Source organism: Miscanthus floridulus, chromosome 1, assembly GCF_019320115.1.
Source record: "Miscanthus floridulus cultivar M001 chromosome 1, ASM1932011v1, whole genome shotgun sequence".
NCBI lineage: Eukaryota > Viridiplantae > Streptophyta > Magnoliopsida > Poales > Poaceae > Miscanthus > Miscanthus floridulus.
Window position 1 is genome coordinate 123,503,304 of NC_089580.1, and position 20,145 is coordinate 123,523,448.

At 44.0% G+C, this 20,145-nt stretch overlaps 2 protein-coding genes across 2 annotated transcripts; both read right to left on the bottom strand.

The window, feature by feature from the left end:
* Positions 1–13,170: 13,170 nt before the first annotated feature.
* LOC136492662 (uncharacterized protein At5g43822-like) lies at positions 13,171–15,672 on the bottom strand. Its single transcript, XM_066488657.1, has 6 exons — positions 15,361–15,672; positions 14,868–14,986; positions 14,581–14,757; positions 14,078–14,125; positions 13,812–13,876; positions 13,171–13,690 (listed from the first exon to the last, which is right to left on the bottom strand). The coding sequence occupies exons 1-6, from the start codon at positions 15,490–15,492 to the stop codon at positions 13,647–13,649; spliced, it is 585 nt and encodes a 194-aa protein (XP_066344754.1). The 5' UTR covers positions 15,493–15,672; the 3' UTR covers positions 13,171–13,646.
* A 3,121-nt stretch (positions 15,673–18,793) lies between these two features.
* Positions 18,794–19,899, bottom strand: LOC136492670 (peroxidase 57-like). Its single transcript, XM_066488666.1, has 2 exons — positions 19,666–19,899; positions 18,794–19,555 (listed from the first exon to the last, which is right to left on the bottom strand). Exons 1-2 carry the CDS (start codon positions 19,897–19,899, stop codon positions 18,794–18,796), a joined length of 996 nt encoding a protein of 331 aa, XP_066344763.1.
* Positions 19,900–20,145: the final 246 nt, after the last annotated feature.

The following is a 20,145-nucleotide window of genomic DNA, read 5'->3' on the forward strand; positions in this document are numbered from 1 at the left end:
CTTGTCCAGATATTAACCCTTTAACCGGTATAGGTCCAGGATCGAATATATGCTTAGCCATGCTTAGATCGGTAGAAGTCGGGTGATGTCCTGTCACCTGCGAGAGATAGGGGGATACCGGAGCACGGTTGGCTATATCTGCTATCGTGGAACAGAACCATGTGGTAAAAGTAAATCGAGACCGGACAGGAAGTCGATAGAGAAGCAACAAAACATGGAGGTCTTGGGTGTGGACTTATCCCCGTCTGTGTCAATTAAGGACCGTACCATTGTTGGCGCTTCTGACAAGATTGAACGCATGCCTCTCACTTAGCTGGCCGGATAACTCGTTCCGACCGCGAAGCCGAGTAATTCAACTCAGGCCGGGAACCGTTCTGTTGTGCGCTCCTTCCGGGGAACGATCAGACTGAGCCCAAGGGCAGGCTTGGCCTGAGCATCCTGGCATCTGGTGTTCCAGATTGTGCGGCGCGGTATGGACCCGTGAAATGTGTACCTGAGTTGTACCAAAGGTGACCTAAGGCTATCGTGGCTGATAGATCTGGGTTTGTGTTAGAAATAAATTCCCAGCTGGTTGAAATCGATTCGAATCGCCGTCTCTCCTGGATAGTGAGAAACTTGGCTAGTCCCAACATCGTAGTAACTATATTATGAAATATGATGGTTCAGATGAATATGGAATTATGATACCTGCTATGGTTACTATTGTATGATTCTAAATAATATACCACATGTTTGGCACAGGATAGCTGCTAATCTAGAAATGGATAGTTATAATTAAATTGATAAAGGAATCACAATTGTACAACGGTTAATTGCCTTTTACGCAAAATGTTGTCAAGTTACGTCCACTTATACAGCCTTGCATAATCCTTGGAGTCATTTTATTTCTGGTTCATGACGGGTAAGTCTAGCTGAGTACCTTCTCGTACTCAGGGTTTATTTTCCCATTGTTGCAGATGGCACTGTGTATCATGGTTATTGCAAGAGTTGCTTCTATCCTGCTGTGGATGAGGAGTAAGCCTTGGGCAGGCTTCTGTAGTAATTCCTATCTTTGCTTTTGTGGACCGTGATCTAGCTTGGCACTGTATCAAACTATGTTGGAAAACTTTATCTTGAACTTATTTGCTTCCGCTTTGTTTATCAAACTTGGTTTGTAATAACTTTTATTCGTACTCTGATGATGAAAAGTATCTGTGAACTTTATGTAATATGTGGCATGTATGTTGAATCCTGTATGATCTTGGTTGTTGTAAATCGTTTATCGAGACCCGTCGTGGTACTCGACGGACTACCGGGTTTATATGGGTTCAAGTATGATAGTGCGACTGCTTGCGGATTGCCATTGTACTTGTATTCTTATAAATTGGTCGGTTCTACGACAGCTGGTATCAGAGCAGGATTCAACGTTAATTGTCACAAGTGTATTTAAAACAAAAGTTTTTGTGTTCCAAAAACCCTTCTCTAGCAACTAATAGTTATTTAATAGGTATTTGAAATCTAAAGTGTGCCAATGATCACTTTCCTTATGCCCAAATTAAGGACTATTAGGTGGCTATTTAAGTAATAACATGGGGGGTTTTACTTCGTCGTCCATACGGCGTGCTATAGTATGGATGCCATTCACTTGAGTGGTAATGGATGGATCAAATGCCTCTACGCCAAGGTAAGATGAGTGTATGACCACAAGATGTGAGCGTGCGGTCGGGAAGAGTTAGCTTTGGTACGGCTATGTATGCATGCTTGCATGTGTATATGGTACGTATTTAATTGTGGGTTTAAATTATTGTTGGGTAGATTGATACGGAAGTATATGTATGGGGATACATATATGAAAGTATTTACAATTACATTCTGCATATTTCATTATGGGTTTAGGGCTGAAATGAAATTTTATGCAGGTACACTAACAACGAAACGTGTAGTTCGACTAGTTACGATCTATATGAGAGAACATATGTATGCCACCGTGTCTACCGTTAGAAACAAATTTTTCCTAAGTTTGTAAGGACGTACGGAACGAGCATGCATCATGTTAAATTACCATTCACATAACTACATGGTTCCTCCCCTTATAAAATTCTTACTCGGTTATGTAACTCTTATCCATTATGGCATTGTCTCACCAAAGGGTACATATTGATGGTGCAGATGGCACGCACCAAGCAGACTGCTCGCAAGTCCACCAGAGGCAGAGCTCCTAGCCGTCAACTTGCTCCACGTACCCATCAACGTCACACGTTCCTTGGAGAGTTTGGGATGCCTACACTCTTGTGGAGAGTGCTCAGCTATGTAGGTTATCCTGATGGAATGGAACCCCGCTACTTCTGGGCGAATGAGCGGTTGGGAGAAGGTCTCTTAGTTACAGTGGAGGCCATTGTCCGTCCCCGAGGTGATGATTCGGAGTGGACAGGTTGGTGTTATGAGTCGACTGGCAGGACTGCTGAAGAAGCAGCTGGCAGGGCAGCTTTTGGGATCCTGAGGGATATCAAGGATTGTTTTCCTCAGGAGCTGGCAGCCGCTTTGGTTGGAGTCTTTCCAAGAGGTAATCCCTCCACTGACTCATGGCAGCAGGCAAGAGGAAGATCTTTGGAGATTGGTGCAGCAGAAGGGCAGAACAGCGATAACCCTGCCATGAGCGCCATGTTCGCAGTGATGAGAGTGTTAGATGGAGTTGAAGGTAGCCTCAGACATGTGTCTGGTGCTCTTGGTCATGCCCGCGAAGACCGACGTCAGCTTCAGAGGGAGCACGACGCCGAGATAGAGAGGCTCTCTGAAGAAATGACTCGGTTAACTCACCAGCGAAATGCAGCTTGGTCTAGGGAAGATGTCCTGAGGGCTCGACAGTTTGAGCTAGGACAACAACTGGCCAATGCAGAAGAATACAACGATAATCTGCATGAAGAGGTTCATCTACTGCACAATCAGCTCCACCCGTATGTCCCACCTGGAGCCGTAGAAATGGATCTAGAAGGGTATGAGGAAGAAGAAGAAGTGGAGCCTGAAGAAGAAGTAGAACCTGAGGAAGGAGATGATTCTGCGTCTGACCTCGATAGTGATCATGATGAGGATTAGGTCGCTTAGCACTTAGTAGGACTCGTGTATCACCTTTATTCGTGTAATGGACCTGTAGTTCCAAGTTGGCATTAGTAACCAGACTATCATGTAATGTTAATCGCATGTTTGGTTGAACGTCAATGCAATTCCAGTACTTTGTCGGTAATCACGCTTTAAAATTGCATGCGTTATGAGCACGATAAGTGGTCAAATTGGCGATGTCATGTTGCGAGAATGAGTTATTATGCCTCTGTTTTTATTGTGCTTTTGAGAAAATTTCTCCAGTAATTTTAGTTTGGCATGAGTACCTAATTCATCTGCAATCTCTTGGCATCAACCAATAATTGCTTATTGTTGCAACTTCGCAGATGACGCGCACCCGTGCTGGAGCTAGTAGCAGCCAGGATGGCAACCGGGATGACTTGCCACCCCCACCGCCACCGTCTGCTCAGGAATTCTTTACCCAGTTCCTAGGGAGCCAAAGGACAATGGAGGAAGCTTTGCGCCTCATCGCACAAAACACTGCTCGTGGCCATCCACAGCAACCAGGAGCCAAACCAAATCAGCACAGTTCATTCAAGGAGTTTCTAGACACGAAGCCTCCGATCTTCAAGGTGGCTAAGGAACCACTGCAGGCCAATGAGTGGCTAAATACCATCGAGCAGAAATTTCATCTGCTAAGGGTCACAGAGCACCTGAAAGCAGAATATGCTTCTCATCAATTGCAAGGACCAGCAGGAATCTGGTGGACGAACTTCCTGTCGTCTCTGCCTGCTGATGCGAGAGTGACCTGGGATCAATTCAAGCTGGCTTTTAGGGGACACCATATTCCCCCGGGCCTGATGCGCATGAAAGCAGCCGAATTTATGAGGCTCACTCAGGGAACAAAGTCACTCATAGAATACATGCACGCATTCAACAACTTGTCAAGATATGCTCCAAGTTTCGTGGATACTGAAGAGAAAAAGATTGAGAGTTTCAAGCGAGGTCTGGGTACCAAATTAATGAAGACTATGGCAAATTCTCGATGTGCCACGTACAATGAGTTTATTAGTGATGCCTTGACCCAAGAAAACCACAACAACATGCATGCAGTGGCTAAAGGTCGCAAGAGGGCATATGAGGCCGGTGCATCCGGATCTTTCTAGTCAAAAGCGCCTATCGCAGCTAGGCCACAATTCCATCCACCTGCATCCAAGTTCAGGCCTCCACCACCGAAAGCTCAGAATAACAGGCCACAGAAACCGTTTCGTAAGGCGTTCACTATTGCCTTACCAAAAGGAAATGGCAATCAGGACAGCTCCACCGGATTCAGGAGTAATCAACCTTGTTTCAACTGCAACCAACTAGGTCATTGGTCCAAGGAGTGCCCCCACCCCAAGAGGAATAGCAACTCAAATCAGAACAATCAGAGGCAGGTGAATGCCAGGGCACGTCAGGGACAAGTGCATTATACCGCTGTGGAGGAAGTGCCCGCCGGGGAAGTTGTCACGGCTGGTATGTTTCTCGTCAACAAGCATCCCGCAGTTGTTTTATTTGACTCGGGAGCTTCTCATTCATTTATGAGTCAAGCATTTGCATCTAGACATGATCAAGAAATTATAGAAGTAAGTAAAGGGGGTTTTAACATAAGTTCAGCAGGGGGTACTGTTACTACCAAAAAGATAGTCAAAAACGTACTCATCTTGATACAAGGGAGAGAGTACACAACAGATTTGATAATATTGCCGGGGTTGTCGATAAGTGTAATCTTAGGCATGAATTGGATGAAGGATCATGGTGTTCTTATTGACACTAGCACCCACACTATTATGTTGAGAGAACCCACAGGAGGGAAAGCTTTTCTAGTCCCACTCTCCCGCGATTTCAAACCCCAACATTTAGCCTGTGCTATCCAAGCCACCACCATATGTGATATTTCAGTGGTTTGTGAGTTTCTGGATGTATTTCCAGAGGAATTACCAGGTCTACCACCGGATAGGGACGTGGAATTTAAGATTGAATTAGTGCCAGGTACCGCACCCATATCCAGAAGGCCCTATAGAATGCCACCCAATGAGTTAGCAGAACTTAAAGTTCAATTGCAAGATCTATTGGACAAAGGTCTTATCCAACCTAGCTCATCTCCGTGGGGATGCCCAGCATTGTTTGTGAAAAAGAAGGATAAGTCACTGAGAATGTGTGTAGATTACAGACCACTCAATGCTGTGACCATCAAGAACAAATATCCATTGCCCCGCATTGACATCTTATTCGTTCAGCTAGCAAAGGCAAAGGTATTCTCCAAAATTGACTTGAGATCAGGTTACCATCAGATAAAGATCAGTCTGAAGGATATACCTAAAACCGCTTTCTCTACTAGGTATGGCTTATACGAGTATTTGGTTATGTCTTTCGGACTAACAAATGCCCCAGCCTATTTCATGTACCTAATGAACTTGGTATTCATGCCCGAACTGGATAAGTTCGTGGTCGTGTTTATCGATGACATATTGATTTATTCCGAAAATGAGTCAGATCATGAAGAACATCTGAGGATTGTCCTATCCAGATTGAGGGAGCATAAGCTATATGCCAAGTTTAGCAAATGTGAATTTTGGATGAGCAAAGTACCTTTCTTAGGTCACATTTTATCGAGAGATGGAATCTCAGTAGACCCATCAAAAGTACAAGAGGTCATGAAGTGGAAAGCCCCAACTTCGGTTCATGAAGTTCGGAGTTTTCTAGGGTTAGCTGGATACTATCGTCGGTTTATTCCAGATTTCTCAAAAATAGCTAAGCCTATGACCAGACTACTTCAGAAAGATGAGAAATACAAATGGACACTAGAATGTGAAACCGCTTTTCACACCCTTAGAACTTTGTTGACTACAGCACCTGTGCTAGCACAACCAGACATTGAAAAGCCTTTTGATGTATTTTGTGATGCATTAGAAATAGGTTTGGGATGTGTGCTTATGCAAGAAGGGAGAGTAATTGCATATGCCTCTCGGCAATTGAGGAAACATGAAGTCAACTATCCTACACATGACTTGGAACTGGCAGCCGTTGTCCATGCATTAAAGATATGGAGACATTACTTGTTGGGCAATGTATGTCATATCTATACTGACCACAAAAGCCTCAAGTATATCTTTACCCAGCCAGAACTGAACATGAGACAACATAGATGGTTGGAATTGATTAAGGATTACAATTTGGAAGTGCATTACCATCCGGGTAAAGCAAATGTAGTAGCTGATACACTTAGTCGGAAGTCCCATTGCAACACTATGGAAGCACTATTGGAAGATGGATTCAACTTGCTACATCCTGTCGTACTCCACAATATCACAATCAGTTGTTCGCTTGAGGGCAAAATCATAGAGCTACAGCAGACAGATGTAGGAATAAGTCATATCAAGAGAAAAATGCAAGAGCAAGAAACCAAACATTTTAGATTGGACGAAAGAGGTGTATTATGGTTTGAGGACCGACTAGTGGTGCCAAAAGACCGTGAGCTAAGGAATCAAATTTTAGAAGAAGCTCACTCGTCCAAATTGTCTATCCACCCGGGTAGTAGTAAAATGTATTAAGATCTAAGAACCTATTTTTAGTTGACTAAGATGAAGAAAGAGATCGCAGCCTATGTTGCTAGGTGTGATAACTGCAGTAGAGTGAAAGCCGTCCATATGAAAACTGCTGGATTACTTCTGCCACTGCCTATTCCAGGATGGAAATGGGAGGAAATCAGTATGGACTTTATTACAGGCCTTCCAACAACGCCACAAGGTCATGATTCAATCTGGGTCATTGTTGATCGTCTTACCAAGTCAGCACACTTTATACCCATGAACACGAGGTATATAGTTGGGAAATACGCTGAGATATACGTATCCCAGATCATGAAATTGCATGGAGTACCCAGGACCATAATCTCGGATAGAGGACCACAGTTCATAGCTCGTTTCTGGGAACACTTACACCAAGCTTTGGGAACCAAGCTAATCAGAAGTTCAGCTTATCATCCGCAAACTTCAGGACAGACAGAGAGAGTAAACCAAATCCTAGAAGATTTACTTAGAGCTTGTGTTATATCTTCAAAAGGGTCATGGGAGAAATGGTTACCTTTAGCTGAATTCTCCTATAACAACAGCTATCAAGCGAGTATCAAAATGGCTCCATTTGAAGCCTTGTATGGCCGAAAGTGCAGGACTCCATTGAATTGGATTGAGCCCGGTGAAAGGAGATACTTTGGTATTGATTTTGTAAATGAAGCCAAAGAACAAGTACGTATCATCCAACAACACATGAAGGCAGCTCAATCAAGACAGAAGAGTTATGCCGATAGAAGAAGAAGACCACTAACTTTTGAAGTGGGTGACTATGTATACCTGAGAGTATCACCCATGAAAGGTGTGAAAAGATTTGGGATGAAAAAGAAGCTTTCACCAAGATATGTAGGGCCATACAAAATTTTGGAACGAAAAGGAAATGTTGCATATAAGCTACAACTACCACCAGAGATGAGTGCAATCTTTGATGTGTTCCATGTTTCTCAGCTAAAGAAATGTCTTCGAGTACCGGAAGAAGCGATTGCACCCACCCACGTGCAGCTTCAATCGGATTTGACCTATGAAGAAAAGCCAATTCGAGTATTAGAAGAGATGGAGAGAGTGACAAGGAGTAAGATTATTAAGTTTTATAAGGTGGTGTGGAACAATCATAGTGAACAAGATGCTACGTGGGAAATAGAAGATTATCTACGAGAAGTTTATCCCGCCTTTTTCCAAGAATGGTAGGTCTTACAAATCTCGGGACGAGATTTTTTATAAGGGGGAGGGGCTGTAACACCTCGGGTGTTAGCCTTGCATAACTTGACTTGCATAACATGAGCATGAGCATCAAGCATTCATAAATCATCATTTACAATTGAAACATTTGATCGAAACATATGAAACATTGCTTGTTATCTCGTGTTTCTTGGAACCTATGCATATGATCTTGTACAAATGAATGCAAGTGGGTAATGCTAGTCACTAAAACATCTTAGCCACACTTAGGTTAACCAAAGGAACATTGTTCATGAAGGCCACATCTCATGATCAAGCATTTAAGTGATATTTCATGTGTTGACCTGGATAGCTCTATGAGTGACCACTGCATGAAATGATAGGATGACCTTGCAAATTGCTCAAACATGCTTAGGATATCATTAGGAACAACTTTGGTATTTAGTGCTAGGGCTAGTTTGGTCATTTAGCCATGGTTTGAATATGTATCATGATTTCAAAGTGACATGTTTGACTAAAGTTGAACTAGGTGTTAGAGACCTTGCATGGAGGAGTTCACTAAAGCAATGTTGTAGTGTTTGACATAAGGAACAACTTTGATTTTTGGGCCTTTGACTGATTCAGCTCCTAACATGTGTGAATTTGGGTTTCAAAAATCAGAGAAATCACAATTCTACACTTAGCAAATTTTTGCTAAGTCGTGAACACCGATAGCCTGACAAGCCAACTTTGAGCACGATTTTTCTCCTTAACCGTTGCGAATTAGGTCTTGATCATTTAAGATGAATTACAGATGGTACTTAGAGCTACAACTTTGGTGTAGATTGTGTGCACTATTACTTCACGGATTAGAAGATCAAGCTCCACGAAAGTACGTCGTCAGGCACTGCATCGCGCGACTGAATCGACTGAATCGCAAACGTTCAGTGGCCAACACCGGTAGAACCCGCGCGCCGCGTGTCCCCGGCGACGGCCGCGCGTCGCTAGCGCTCTGTCCGCGTAGGCCACGACACGCCTGGGCGCGCCTTCATCACCGCCAGTGCCCGCCCGAGCCACCCCTCGCCTCATTTCCCAATTTCTGCTCCGTCTTCCTCGCCGCAGCGACAGCCGAGCTCGGCCGCACCTCCGCAGTCGCCATAGCCAACGCCAACTTGCCCTCGCTGCTTCTCCACCCCGGCAACGTCTCCACTAGTGCCTCAGCGACCCACTGCTCCCTCCCGTGCTCGCTGGCCGTACTTGGTAAGCCGCCGCATCGCGTACGCCCTCACCGGATAGCTCCGCCGTAGCTTGGTGATGCTCGGCGCAGCGTCCGTTCGAGCCACCGTAGCCCACGCCGGCGTACCGCCGTGGTCCAGCCCCGCCGTTCCGCCATGGCCGCCGCCGTCAGCTCTAGGGTCGGCAATAGGTCCGGCCAAGTAGCTCAATCAATGCGCCAGGTCACCTAGGTCATGCCGTGATGATGTCACCGCCGGCGAGTTCACCGTCGGCGAGCTCTGGCCGCGCCAGCGCTGTGCAGTGCCACTGCCCTGTTTCGTGTCACTGACGCGTGGGGTCCCCTGACCAGCGGGTCCCACCTGTCAGCGACAGCAGTAGTGAAGGCTAACTCATTTTGAATCCAGTTTTTGATTTGTTTTGTGAAATTTGTATCTTCAGTTTGGTAGCTCCAAAAATTGTGAAATAAATATGATTGTGTTGCTTAGGAAGTGTAGTATTTAGTAAAAATATGTTCTTGGCTTCAACAGTAGAAATTTCTAGAGATTTAAATAGGGATTTCAAATGTGCTTTTGAATGCATTCAAATTTGTTTATTTTATATCTAGAGTTCCTGTGCTCCAAAAATTATGAAATTTTTGTGGTAAGCTAGTCTTAGCATATGTGAACTCTGGTAAAAATTTGAGGACCAGTGCATGTGTAGATCTATAGTTATAGATTTTTCTTTTATAAATAGTTAATCCTTGCATGATTTTTTATAAATTAATTATAAGTCCAAAATTCATAAGATTTATTGGAGGTGATACTAGTACCATATGGATATTAATAAAAATAAGAAATCTGTTGCTTGACACTTTTCAATAGGATTTTCCATTTATGCTATTTCAAGCCTTGCTGCCTTATCATTTTTATATAGAATGTTCTACTTAGTAAAATGACATGAAATTTTTATGGTAGTCCTTTGAAAGCATTAGTGAGGCACTGTAAATTTTTGAGAATTTATGAAGTACATCTGATATATGTTTATTATTTAACCTAGATATCTAAATAAAATAATAAAGGCATTTAAATAAATAGTTTGGACTTCACCATTACATCATCTTAACTGTATTTGGTATGCTTAAACTGGTGGTAGAGTCTAGGTTGTCAAATTTTGAATGATTACATGAAGTAGAAGTATTTTTACTTTACATTGCATGTTAAATAGTTTCCAGACTGATTCTAGAATGTGATGAGTTGCATGTTGAAACTGATGAAGACTGTAAAAATGGTTAATAACAAAGTTGTGGAGAATTTGATAAGCTTTCCAGAAAGTCTAGGATCACTATTTTTGGATTTGTAGAACTCCAGTTATGAGTGAAACAAGTAGCTACTGTTCGTGGCATAATCGATGCATTGTAGAAGTAGTTAAGTAATAATCGAGAAGAGATATGCACCTACTCAAACAACGTGATGCACTTGTTAACATACATGTATTCATAATACTTATACCATACTCATGCATCTAGGATCGGAGGAAGAGATCACGTTGCTGGAATTCGAAGAAGCAGAGGAAGGGAACCCGCAGGAGGATCCGCAAGCCACAGCTCCCGAAGGCGTGGAGCAGAACCCTGAAGAGCTTCCGGAGTGCCCTGACCACCGCCCTACTTCCTTTCTGCGAGGCAAGCCCCGGAGCATTATAAGTCTCCCAGTAATTTACAAATGTTTACTTACGTATTTATGATTGCTGCATTAGGTTATAAGAGTTGAATGAAACCACTTGATGCATGTACATTCCTTGTCCAGATATTAACCCTTTAACCGGTATAGGTCCAGGATCGAATATATGCTTAGCCATGCTTAGACCGGTAGAAGTCGGGTGATGTCCTGTCACCTGCGAGAGATAGGGGGATACCAGAGCACGGTTGGCTATATCTGCTATCGTGGAACAGAACCATGTGGTAAAAGTAAATCGAGACCGGACGGGAAGTCGATAGAGAAGCAACAAGACATGGAGGTCTTGGGTGTGGACTTATCCCCGTCTGTGTCGATTAAGGACCGTACCGTTGTTGGCGCTTCTGACAAGATTGAACGCATGCCTCTCACTTAGCTGGGCGGATAACTCGTTCCGACCGCGAAGCCGAGTAATTCAACTCAGGCCGGGAACCGTTCTGTTGTGCGCTCCTTCCGGGGAACGATCAGACTGAGCCCAAGGGCAGGCTTGGCCTGAGCATCCTGACATCTGGTGTTTCAGATTGTGCGGCGCGGTACGGACCCACGAAATGTGTACCTGAGTTGTACCAAAGGTGACCTAAGACTATCGTGGCTGATAGATCTGGGTTTGTATTAGGAATAAATTCCCAGCTGGTTGAAATCGATTCGAATCGCCGTCTCTCCCGGATAGTGAGAAACTTGGCTAGTCCCAACATCGTAGTAACTATATTATGAAATATGATGGTTCAGATGAATATGGAATTACGATACCTGATATGGTTACTATTGTATGATTCTAAATAATATACCACATGTTTGGCACAGGATAGCTGCTAATCTAGAAATGGATAGTTATAATTAAATTGATAAAGGAATCACAATTGTACAACGGTTAATTGCCTTTTACGCAAAATGTTGTCAAGTTGCGTCCACTTATACAGCCTTGCATAATCCTTGGAGTCATTTTATTTCTGGTTCATGATGGGTAAGTCTAGCTGAGTACCTTCTCGTACTCAGGGTTTATTTTCCCATTGTTGCAGATGGCACTGTGTATCATGGTTATTGCAAGAGTTGCTTCTATCCCGCTGTGGATGAGGAGTAAGCCTTGGGCAGGCTTCTGTAGTAATTCCTATCTTTGCTTTTGTGGACCGTGATCTGGCTTGGCACTGTATCAAACTATGTTGGAAAACTTTATCTTGAACTTATTTGCTTCCGCTTTGTTTATCAAATTTGGTTTGTAATAACTTTTATTCGTACTCTGATGATGAAAAGTATCTGTGAACTTTATGTAATATGTGGCATGTATGTTGAATCCTGTACGATCTTGGTTGTTGTAAATCGTTTATCGAGACCCGTCGTGGTACTCGACGGACTACCGGGTTTATATGGGTTCAAGTATGATAGTGCGACCGCTTGCGGATTGCCATTGTACTTGTATTCTTATAAATTGGTCGGTTCTGCGACAATAGTTTTATCTCTTTTTCTCAAAATGGATTAGGAGTCAGTAATTTCAAAGTTTTATGGCTTTAGCAGCTTCACTTGCGTCTGTGCTTGCGTTAAACTTATGAAACGTCTGTGCTTGCGTATGGCTTTAAACCAATGAATCTACAATTCTGCTTGCGTTACATTCTCCTTTTTCTAAGGCATGATCAACTTCATAGAATTTTTTACGCGCAATTTTAGATAATTTACAGAGGTGCATGTAACGCCCAGGCCCAGCACACGGCCCAGGCCCACTCTGTCTAGGGGTGGGCCCCATCTACGTAGCAATCCACTTGCCCTCGCTTCGCGCAAAACGGTTAACCGAAGATTACTACGCATCTTTGACCTAGCTATTTAAGTTGGTCCGACGATTTCAGAATTCACGGCACGGTACTAAACTTTTGGTTGTACAGTGTTTCTGCAACTACAGTACTTATTCAGCCTAGTCTAATTCGGTGCTGCAGCTACAGTAGCCCAGGCCCAACCGCAAATTCAATCCATGAACTGGGTCTCACATCTACCCAACCCTCAATGAGTTCAAGGTCCTCTCGAGCACATCTACCCACCCTCAGTGGCTCTGAATACCATTTGTAACGCCCCAGGCCCGACACATAGCCCAGGCCCACTCTGCCTAGGGGTGAGCCCCACCTACATAGCAACCAGCTTGCGTTTTCGTCCTCGCTTCGCGCAAAATAATTAACCCGTGGTTACTACGCGTCCTTAGCCTGACTATTTAAGCTGGTCCGACGAACTCAGAATTCACGATATGGTACTAAAACTCAAATTCAGCCTAGTCCAATTTAGTGCTAGAGCTACAGTAGCCCCAGCCCAACCGCAAATTTAGTCCATGAGCTGGGTCTCACAGCGCATTACAATCCCAATGCAACGAAGAAAAAATAGATTATCCCTGAAACCAAGGGAATGAGGTATAAGATTTATTGCGAACCAGAGAGATTTCCTTTGTTAGTGCTCATATGCGAATTTCAGCAGCTGGTTCACACCTCGGCTGGTACAGATTTCCACTGTAGTTCGGTTGTTTTCGGATGACTCAATAGTATTCTGTGAGAGAAAATAAGCTGAAACAAGCTGAAAGAAGTTCAGCCGAACAGGCTTGTACCTGCAACATGTCCAGATTACTGCTGTATTCGCTGAGATCACGGGCGCGCCACCATAACAACTCATTTGCAATATGCTAAACTACTTTGAAGCGACTTCCTATGCTTCAGAACCAGTACATCATCAATGGAAGGTCCAGCCTCTAGGTCTTCAATCAAGATGCTGACAGCTGAAGCAGATGAAGACTTTGCCACGGCCACAATGCTTCAACAACTGGGTTCATCGAGCATACAATTTTCAGAATGACTCAGTCATCACCTGAGCAGGCAGCTTGATCAGAACATAGGGGGCAAGGCTTCAACAATCAAATACCAGCTGGTCAACAAATTTCGTCAGCAAATATAATGTCGAATATGGACTGGACTGCAAAATAAGGAAAACAGATTGTAACACTCAATCATGTAATTAGACAGATGAAAAAATGGAATCATTGAAAGTATAACCAGACAAGCTTTTTTATTCTTTTTTTTTTTTCATTCTGCACCTTCATCTTTTGGAATGTTTGGCTGGTCTACTAAGAGTTGACGTAGTACAGCAGTGTCACTGGAACTGCAAATGAAAATATCACCATGATTGCTCTAGCTAATAAAACACCAACGAAGATGTATGAATTGCATGTGTTCTAAATACTAAATTAAGAAAAAAAAAACATCACTATCATCTATAAGAATCTCGACAGAGAATGAATTCCAGAAATGACAAATCAATGAGTCATTAGGAAAAGCTGAATGGCAAAACCATCGAACTTGCCTGCTCTTCCATGTCAGCAAGGATATAATTGATGATTTTAGTGTAAACCTGTCAAATGGCAACCAGGATAAGTTCACAGCAAAATAAAAGGGGGGCAGATTTTCCTGCAGGAGAGTTAAGATTAGATGAACATGTGTTGTGAGTTTGTGACTCCTGTGAGAGTAGTGCCAGGGCATATGTCTGTGGCGTCTTAAAATATCAGTATAATGGAAGAATATAAATCATGTCTGAATTGGAGGATTAGCATACAAAGGTTAGAAGTTGGATGCAGCTCTATTATCAACTGAGAATATTTTAAACCAACATGAGCTGAACTTCTTAGTCATAGTTATTGATATGGTTGGATTAGATCATAAGAAATTAGGTCAAGAACAATGATCTTGTGGAAACACAACTCAAGAAGCACCAGCATAACAATAGCATAGTTATATTAAGGCCAAATGCAAGCTATAAATGATTAAATTGGGCAACTGGAAGGGGCCTAAGTATAATTCCATTCTTACTCTGCCTGGTGCATCTCGCATAATGTTTGAAATCCATCCAAGCATTCTGCAATCGTTGGCAAAATTCCCACTTGTAACTGCATCTGTTTTGCCGTGAGTGCCGAGCCGCCTCTCACCATCTGCATGTTATCACGCAGAGCCTTATTTAAAGCTTTCACAATGTCATTGAACTTCTCCCTGAATAATTGACAGCATTGTTGTCAGACCAACTTGAATTATAATTTTTCCCTTTGTCTGTTCACACCAAAATTGAAGGAAACTGTAAATGTAATAGTAAAGTAGCTTACAGGACCTCCCTAGCATTAACGAAAATGAGCTCCAGAACCTCCATCTTGTTCCCCATGAGTTCCTCTCTGATGTTGGGCACACCACGCAAGGGACCATAATTCTTGTCCTCTCCAAGGGCCTTTATCAAATGATACAAGCAATCAAACTTAGGTTCCTCTACATAGTTGAGAAGCTAAAATGACAACAGTACAACACAACCACATGCCACTGCAAGTTATAAATTTTCCATAGAATTCTCAAAGATACAAGCAAGTCAAGTAGCAACTTGCCGTCTTACGCAAATAGCAAAACTGCAGACCACCAATAGTTAACAGAATAACCAAGGATTCTATGAAGCCCCAAAATTTGCTGTTGCAATCTCAGAAAAGTGCTGCGCAACAATTACGAAAGAACAGTCTCAAACTGCATCATGGTTGTGAAACCTTGGGCCGCCAAACTGGCTGTCACGAGTTGGGACATGGGACTGCACGAGAGGATGATCCAAGAAGGTACTTGAAGGCGAGAGATGACCGTGCCGGCATTGGAGAAGTAGGAAAGGAGGCGAGTGTTTAGGTCATCCCACTGGTCCATCTCCTCCTGCGCCTTCCTCACACGCTGCTGCACCTTCCGCACCACCGCCTCCATCTAGTTGTTTGCTTTTTGTTCGGCTTTCACTGTCCCACAATGGTTTCTTGAAGCCTATGACCTAGATGCCTAGCTCCCCTGATTCTGGACTACGGGAGCCTCACAGCATTGTGCCAAAGGGGAGAGAACTGGACACAAGTTGCAACACAGGATTTCAATGCAGAGCATGCCTAGCCAATTCTCCAATATGCAATTCGGTATCCAATACACAACTTGGTAACACAACTACAAAATTTGCCATGCAATTCAGAAAATAACAATCTCATAGGAGCGAAGTAGCGAACTATTCTGAAAATAGTGCTAACATAGATCTCCCTACAGGTATGAACCTAGACACACAGGATTATTTCCAACAGATGATCGATGAGTGAGACTTAGAGCTGCGTCCGTGGAACCGCGGAACCACCCACAGCTATGAAGTGTAGGTAGGTCTAGGACCACTGTGCTTTACCTATACGTTACTTAATAAGCATCTAAACAATAATTAAACATTTTACATGGTAGGATATTTTCTACCAACTAAAACCTTCTATGGAACAAAATTGTCCTACTAGGACTAGGAACAACTATTTGTTTTATGAGAAGGAAAAAACATTCGCGAAGAGGAAAGAATATTCTAGAGGATGAACAAAAAATGTCCTAGTGTGAACGATGTGGCTGTTTGATGCAGCGAGCTGTATATACGATGCATAAATATAGGGCCCATGGCGGACCCAAGAATTGTTCAAAACTAGGGCCACTTCCAAGTAGCAAAAACTACCTTATACGGAGTACGTCACAAATAGAAAATAGCTAGAATGAAGGAATATTTTACCCCTTATATGTCACACATAGAGAAAGAGCTAAAGTGAAGAAAAAATTTCTAATTGATATGATGCTTGAACTACATGCTTATAATAGTACACTAAAATTGTCAAGAACATTACATTACGAGATTATGCACAGAAATAAGATGCCATGGTCTTGGTCCTCTTCATTGTAAATAATGTGTAGATTTAGATTGATGATTCTACCTACAATTCTCAATCCAACTTAATAGATACTACTGCAAATGGTTGAATTGGAAATTGTAGTAGTAGTAGAGAGAAATACCTCAAACTGGAGCTCACTACTACAGGATTGATTTTGGGTAGCGTCACCCTTTTTTTTACGGAGGCGGGCGTCCAGGTTGGCCGCCTCGGTTATTCCCTGGCCGGCCGGAGAACGGAGGCTGGACTGCCGGAGAACGGAGGGATGCTGCCGTGCACCGTGCTCGCGTGCTGCAGCCTACGGGCTGCCTGCGGGCTGTGGCGCAACCGCGCAAGACATCCGGGGCAGCGCGTTTCTTCTCATGCCTGGATCCTGAAGCGGCGGCTGTGCCGCCGGCGTGCTCTCCACGTCCAAGGGCTAGCAGTGGCAGCCGAGCGCCCAAGCTGGCGAGCAGAGCTGCGGACAGCCGAGTGCTGAGTGCAGGGGTTAGGGCGGATAGATTCGTCGGATGCAGCACTCCGGTAGCCGGCGAGCAGTCGGCGGCGGCGGATCGATGCGGAGGCGACGGGGGTCGGGCGCCGGGCGCTGTCGCGTGGAACGCGAACGAGGACTAGACTAACAACTAATTAAGTTATTGTAATAAAATCAAATATGAAAACAAGATTCTAATAGTGACCAAATTAAATGAGCGAGAAAGCTCATGAAAATTTTAGAAAAAAATTATGAATAGTATTCAATCCTCTCCCCTCGAGATAGAGGATGGCCGAAAGACATCATCCTAGAACATCAGCGTATACATCTTCATGTACCGAAACAAATCAGGAAATAAAAAGGCTTATTTCCTCAATCAGTTCTAGTTTTTGTTCTTGCATCTGTGCAATCCAACTAGGTTTCTCAACAATTATAAGTGGTTCTGAATTTTTTAGTACATAGCTTTTGCTATAAATCTAGATCTTATGTATATATTTCTTGAATACCATCGTGATAATATAGGATACACCTCGTAAATACTATGAGAACAGCCGTATTATATTAAGAAATAGATGAAGTGAACATCACCCAAGATCATGATCAAGAAAAGATACTTTGAAATAGAAAATACAAAATAAAAGAAACAGAAAGAAACGAAAGGTAAATAGAAAACAAAAGTAATAAAAATAAAACAATATAAAGGAAAGAGAAAACAAAAAAAAAGCCACATAATAAAAGGAAATAATAAAAAGATATGGAACTATGAGAACAACTTAAAATACGCCATAAAACATTTCATGAATACTAAACAACAAAAAAACAACGTGAAACATACAATGAATTTACGTAAAGAATCAAACATACACCACTGACCATCTTTTTTTTTTGAACTTACTACATGAATGTTGCAAATACATGTATAAATATGAGTACTACGAGAATACTTCATAAAACATCTCAAAATTACTATAGAAACAATATAGAACACATCATAGAATATCAAATACTCCGTATAACCAAGGAAATAAAAATAAAGAGAATAATTAACTAGATAAACATAAAAAAATGGAACATGAACTCAAACACATAAATGATATATATGTGCTGAACTGGAATACATGGATCAAAATGAAGTAACAAGATGAGTTCGGTGCGGTGGGAAGAAAACTTGGTCACCCAACAACCCATTACAGAAAACAAACAACCCGAAACTACCGAAACACAGCCTGTACGGAATGCCGTATCGTATCGTGAATTATTTACTGCTGGCTGGTTTGGTGTGAGAGAAAAATACTGTTTCTGGCTAGAAATTTACAATCGTTTACTAGCAAGCGAACAGGCCGACAATCGAGCGGAGGTGATGGTCGGTAGCACGCTCGGGAGAATCGTCCATTTCGCCTTAGTTTGAGCACAAACAAATCATGATTCGCACATCAGTGATCATAGTCATAGCACTGGGAAACGGAATGCTTGTCACTACCACGATGGATGTACTCAAAAGCTAACGTTTTCACCTGAATTTCTGAGATTTATCATACACGGGGTACAATAACCCATCATGTTTGTCGTTACAAATTAAACCTCCAGGGAACCGCCTTGTATTCTCAGCAAACATTTCTCCTTAATACAATGATCTGTAAGTTTTTTGCGTATTCGAGAATAAAAATTACAAATTAAACCGACATCATGTTACAAAAAAGAATGAATCGAACTTAACGCGGAAATGAAGTAATTTTGATGAAGCAAATGGGAAGGAGAAGGGCAACATCAGACGATCAAACCATGTTTCCGTAGAAAATTAAAGTAAGCGAGAATGACGAACAAGACCAAGAGGTACGGTGGTCAATATAATGGCGGATCATCAGTTGAACCTATTGCAGACCTTGCGGATCTCCCCCTGCGCGCCGGTGAGCACGTTGACCTCGCTGAGCTTGACGAGGGCCTTGGGGAAGAGCGAAGTGAAGAGGCCGTTGTCTTTGGCGAGCTGGTCCACGATCCAGCTCGTGGACCCGTCCTTGTACAGGTTCTGATCGACGGAGAGCACGCCGCGTTTTTTCTGCAGGTTCTTGTAGTAGTGGTTGTCCACCTTGAGCGCGCTCCACTGGTCGTCCAGGAACACGACGTTGTTGTCCGACGAGGGCACGTTGGGGCACACCTGGTTCTTGTACACGATCGCGTAGCTCGGGTCCATGCCGGGGTCCGTCGCGCCGGGCCTGCCGCCGTACCTGTACAGCCGGCTGCTCTTGATCGCGTTGCAGCGCGTGGCGCCCACGGTGTGCGCGCCCAGCAGCAGCGCCGTGTCGAACGCGCTCAGCCCCAGCCCGCCGAAGTACGCGACCGTCTGCGCCGCGGTGAACTCAGGCGACGGGAGCTTGACGTCGGAGGCCAGTGACCGCCGGCGGTCCCTCCGCCCCGTGCGCACCGCGTACGCGGCCCCGCCGGCCAGCGCGACGGCGTCCCTGGTGGCGAGGATCTGGATGTCAGAGCAGGACACGACGCCGGGGCACCTCCGCTCCAGCTCCGCCTTGATGGCCGCGATGACGTCGTAGCCCTTGACACTAAGGTTCGGCGGCGCCGTCTTCTCGGTGCCGGGGCCGTCGATCAGCAGACCGCCGTCACAGCCCTGCATGCGAATTATATAGCAACCGTGGCACCGTGCCGTGTCATCACGTTATTAACAAACCAGCGCAACACACGCGTGGACAGTGGAGTTGCTATAGCTTGTACACGTACATTGACGGCGCACTCGTGGAACTGCATGCGGAGGAGGTAGGCGACGATGGGGTTCTCGCGCGCGAAGCGGGCCCTGACGATGCTCTGCACCACCGCCTCCACGTCGGTGCCGTTGCACTTGCCCTTGTAGAACCCGTACTGCAGCTGGGCGCTGCCGCCGCTGGCCAGTGCCAGGATGGAGACGGCCACCATGAGCGCCGCCGCCGCCGCACCATTGCGCGCTGCTGAGGCCATACCGATCTTAGCTTGGTTTGTCTTTGGGATTTCTCGACAGATCAGTATGGTGAGAGGGAAATGGTGCATGGCTAGCCTACTTATAGGATAGTACCGCTGGGTCTGGGAGATAATACAATGCAACAAAAAAAGTGATGCGAGCTTAGTTGTTTACTAGTACTGTTTTCATGGTCGTGGAGATCACGATATGACGCTGACAGCCCCATGTCTGTCCTTTTATGTATCCATTAAATCCATTAAACAAAA

Bases quoted from the DNA above. Each gene is read 5' to 3' on its own strand.
- LOC136492662 (XM_066488657.1), bottom strand. From the start codon at position 15,492: ATGGAGGCGGTGGTGCGGAAGGTGCAGCAGCGTGTGAGGAAGGCGCAG. The intron at 14,987-15,360 runs GTACCTTCTTGG...CATTTGATAAAG, and splicing joins CGGTCATCTCTCGCCTTCAA to GCCCTTGGAGAGGACAAGAA. The intron at 14,758-14,867 runs GTAAGCTACTTT...TCAATTATTCAG, and splicing joins GTTAATGCTAGGGAGGTCCT to GGAGAAGTTCAATGACATTG.
- LOC136492670 (XM_066488666.1), bottom strand. From the start codon at position 19,899: ATGGCCTCAGCAGCGCGCAATGGTGCGGCGGCGGCGGCGCTCATGGTG. The intron at 19,556-19,665 runs GTACGTGTACAA...ATTCGCATGCAG, and splicing joins TCCACGAGTGCGCCGTCAAT to GGCTGTGACGGCGGTCTGCT.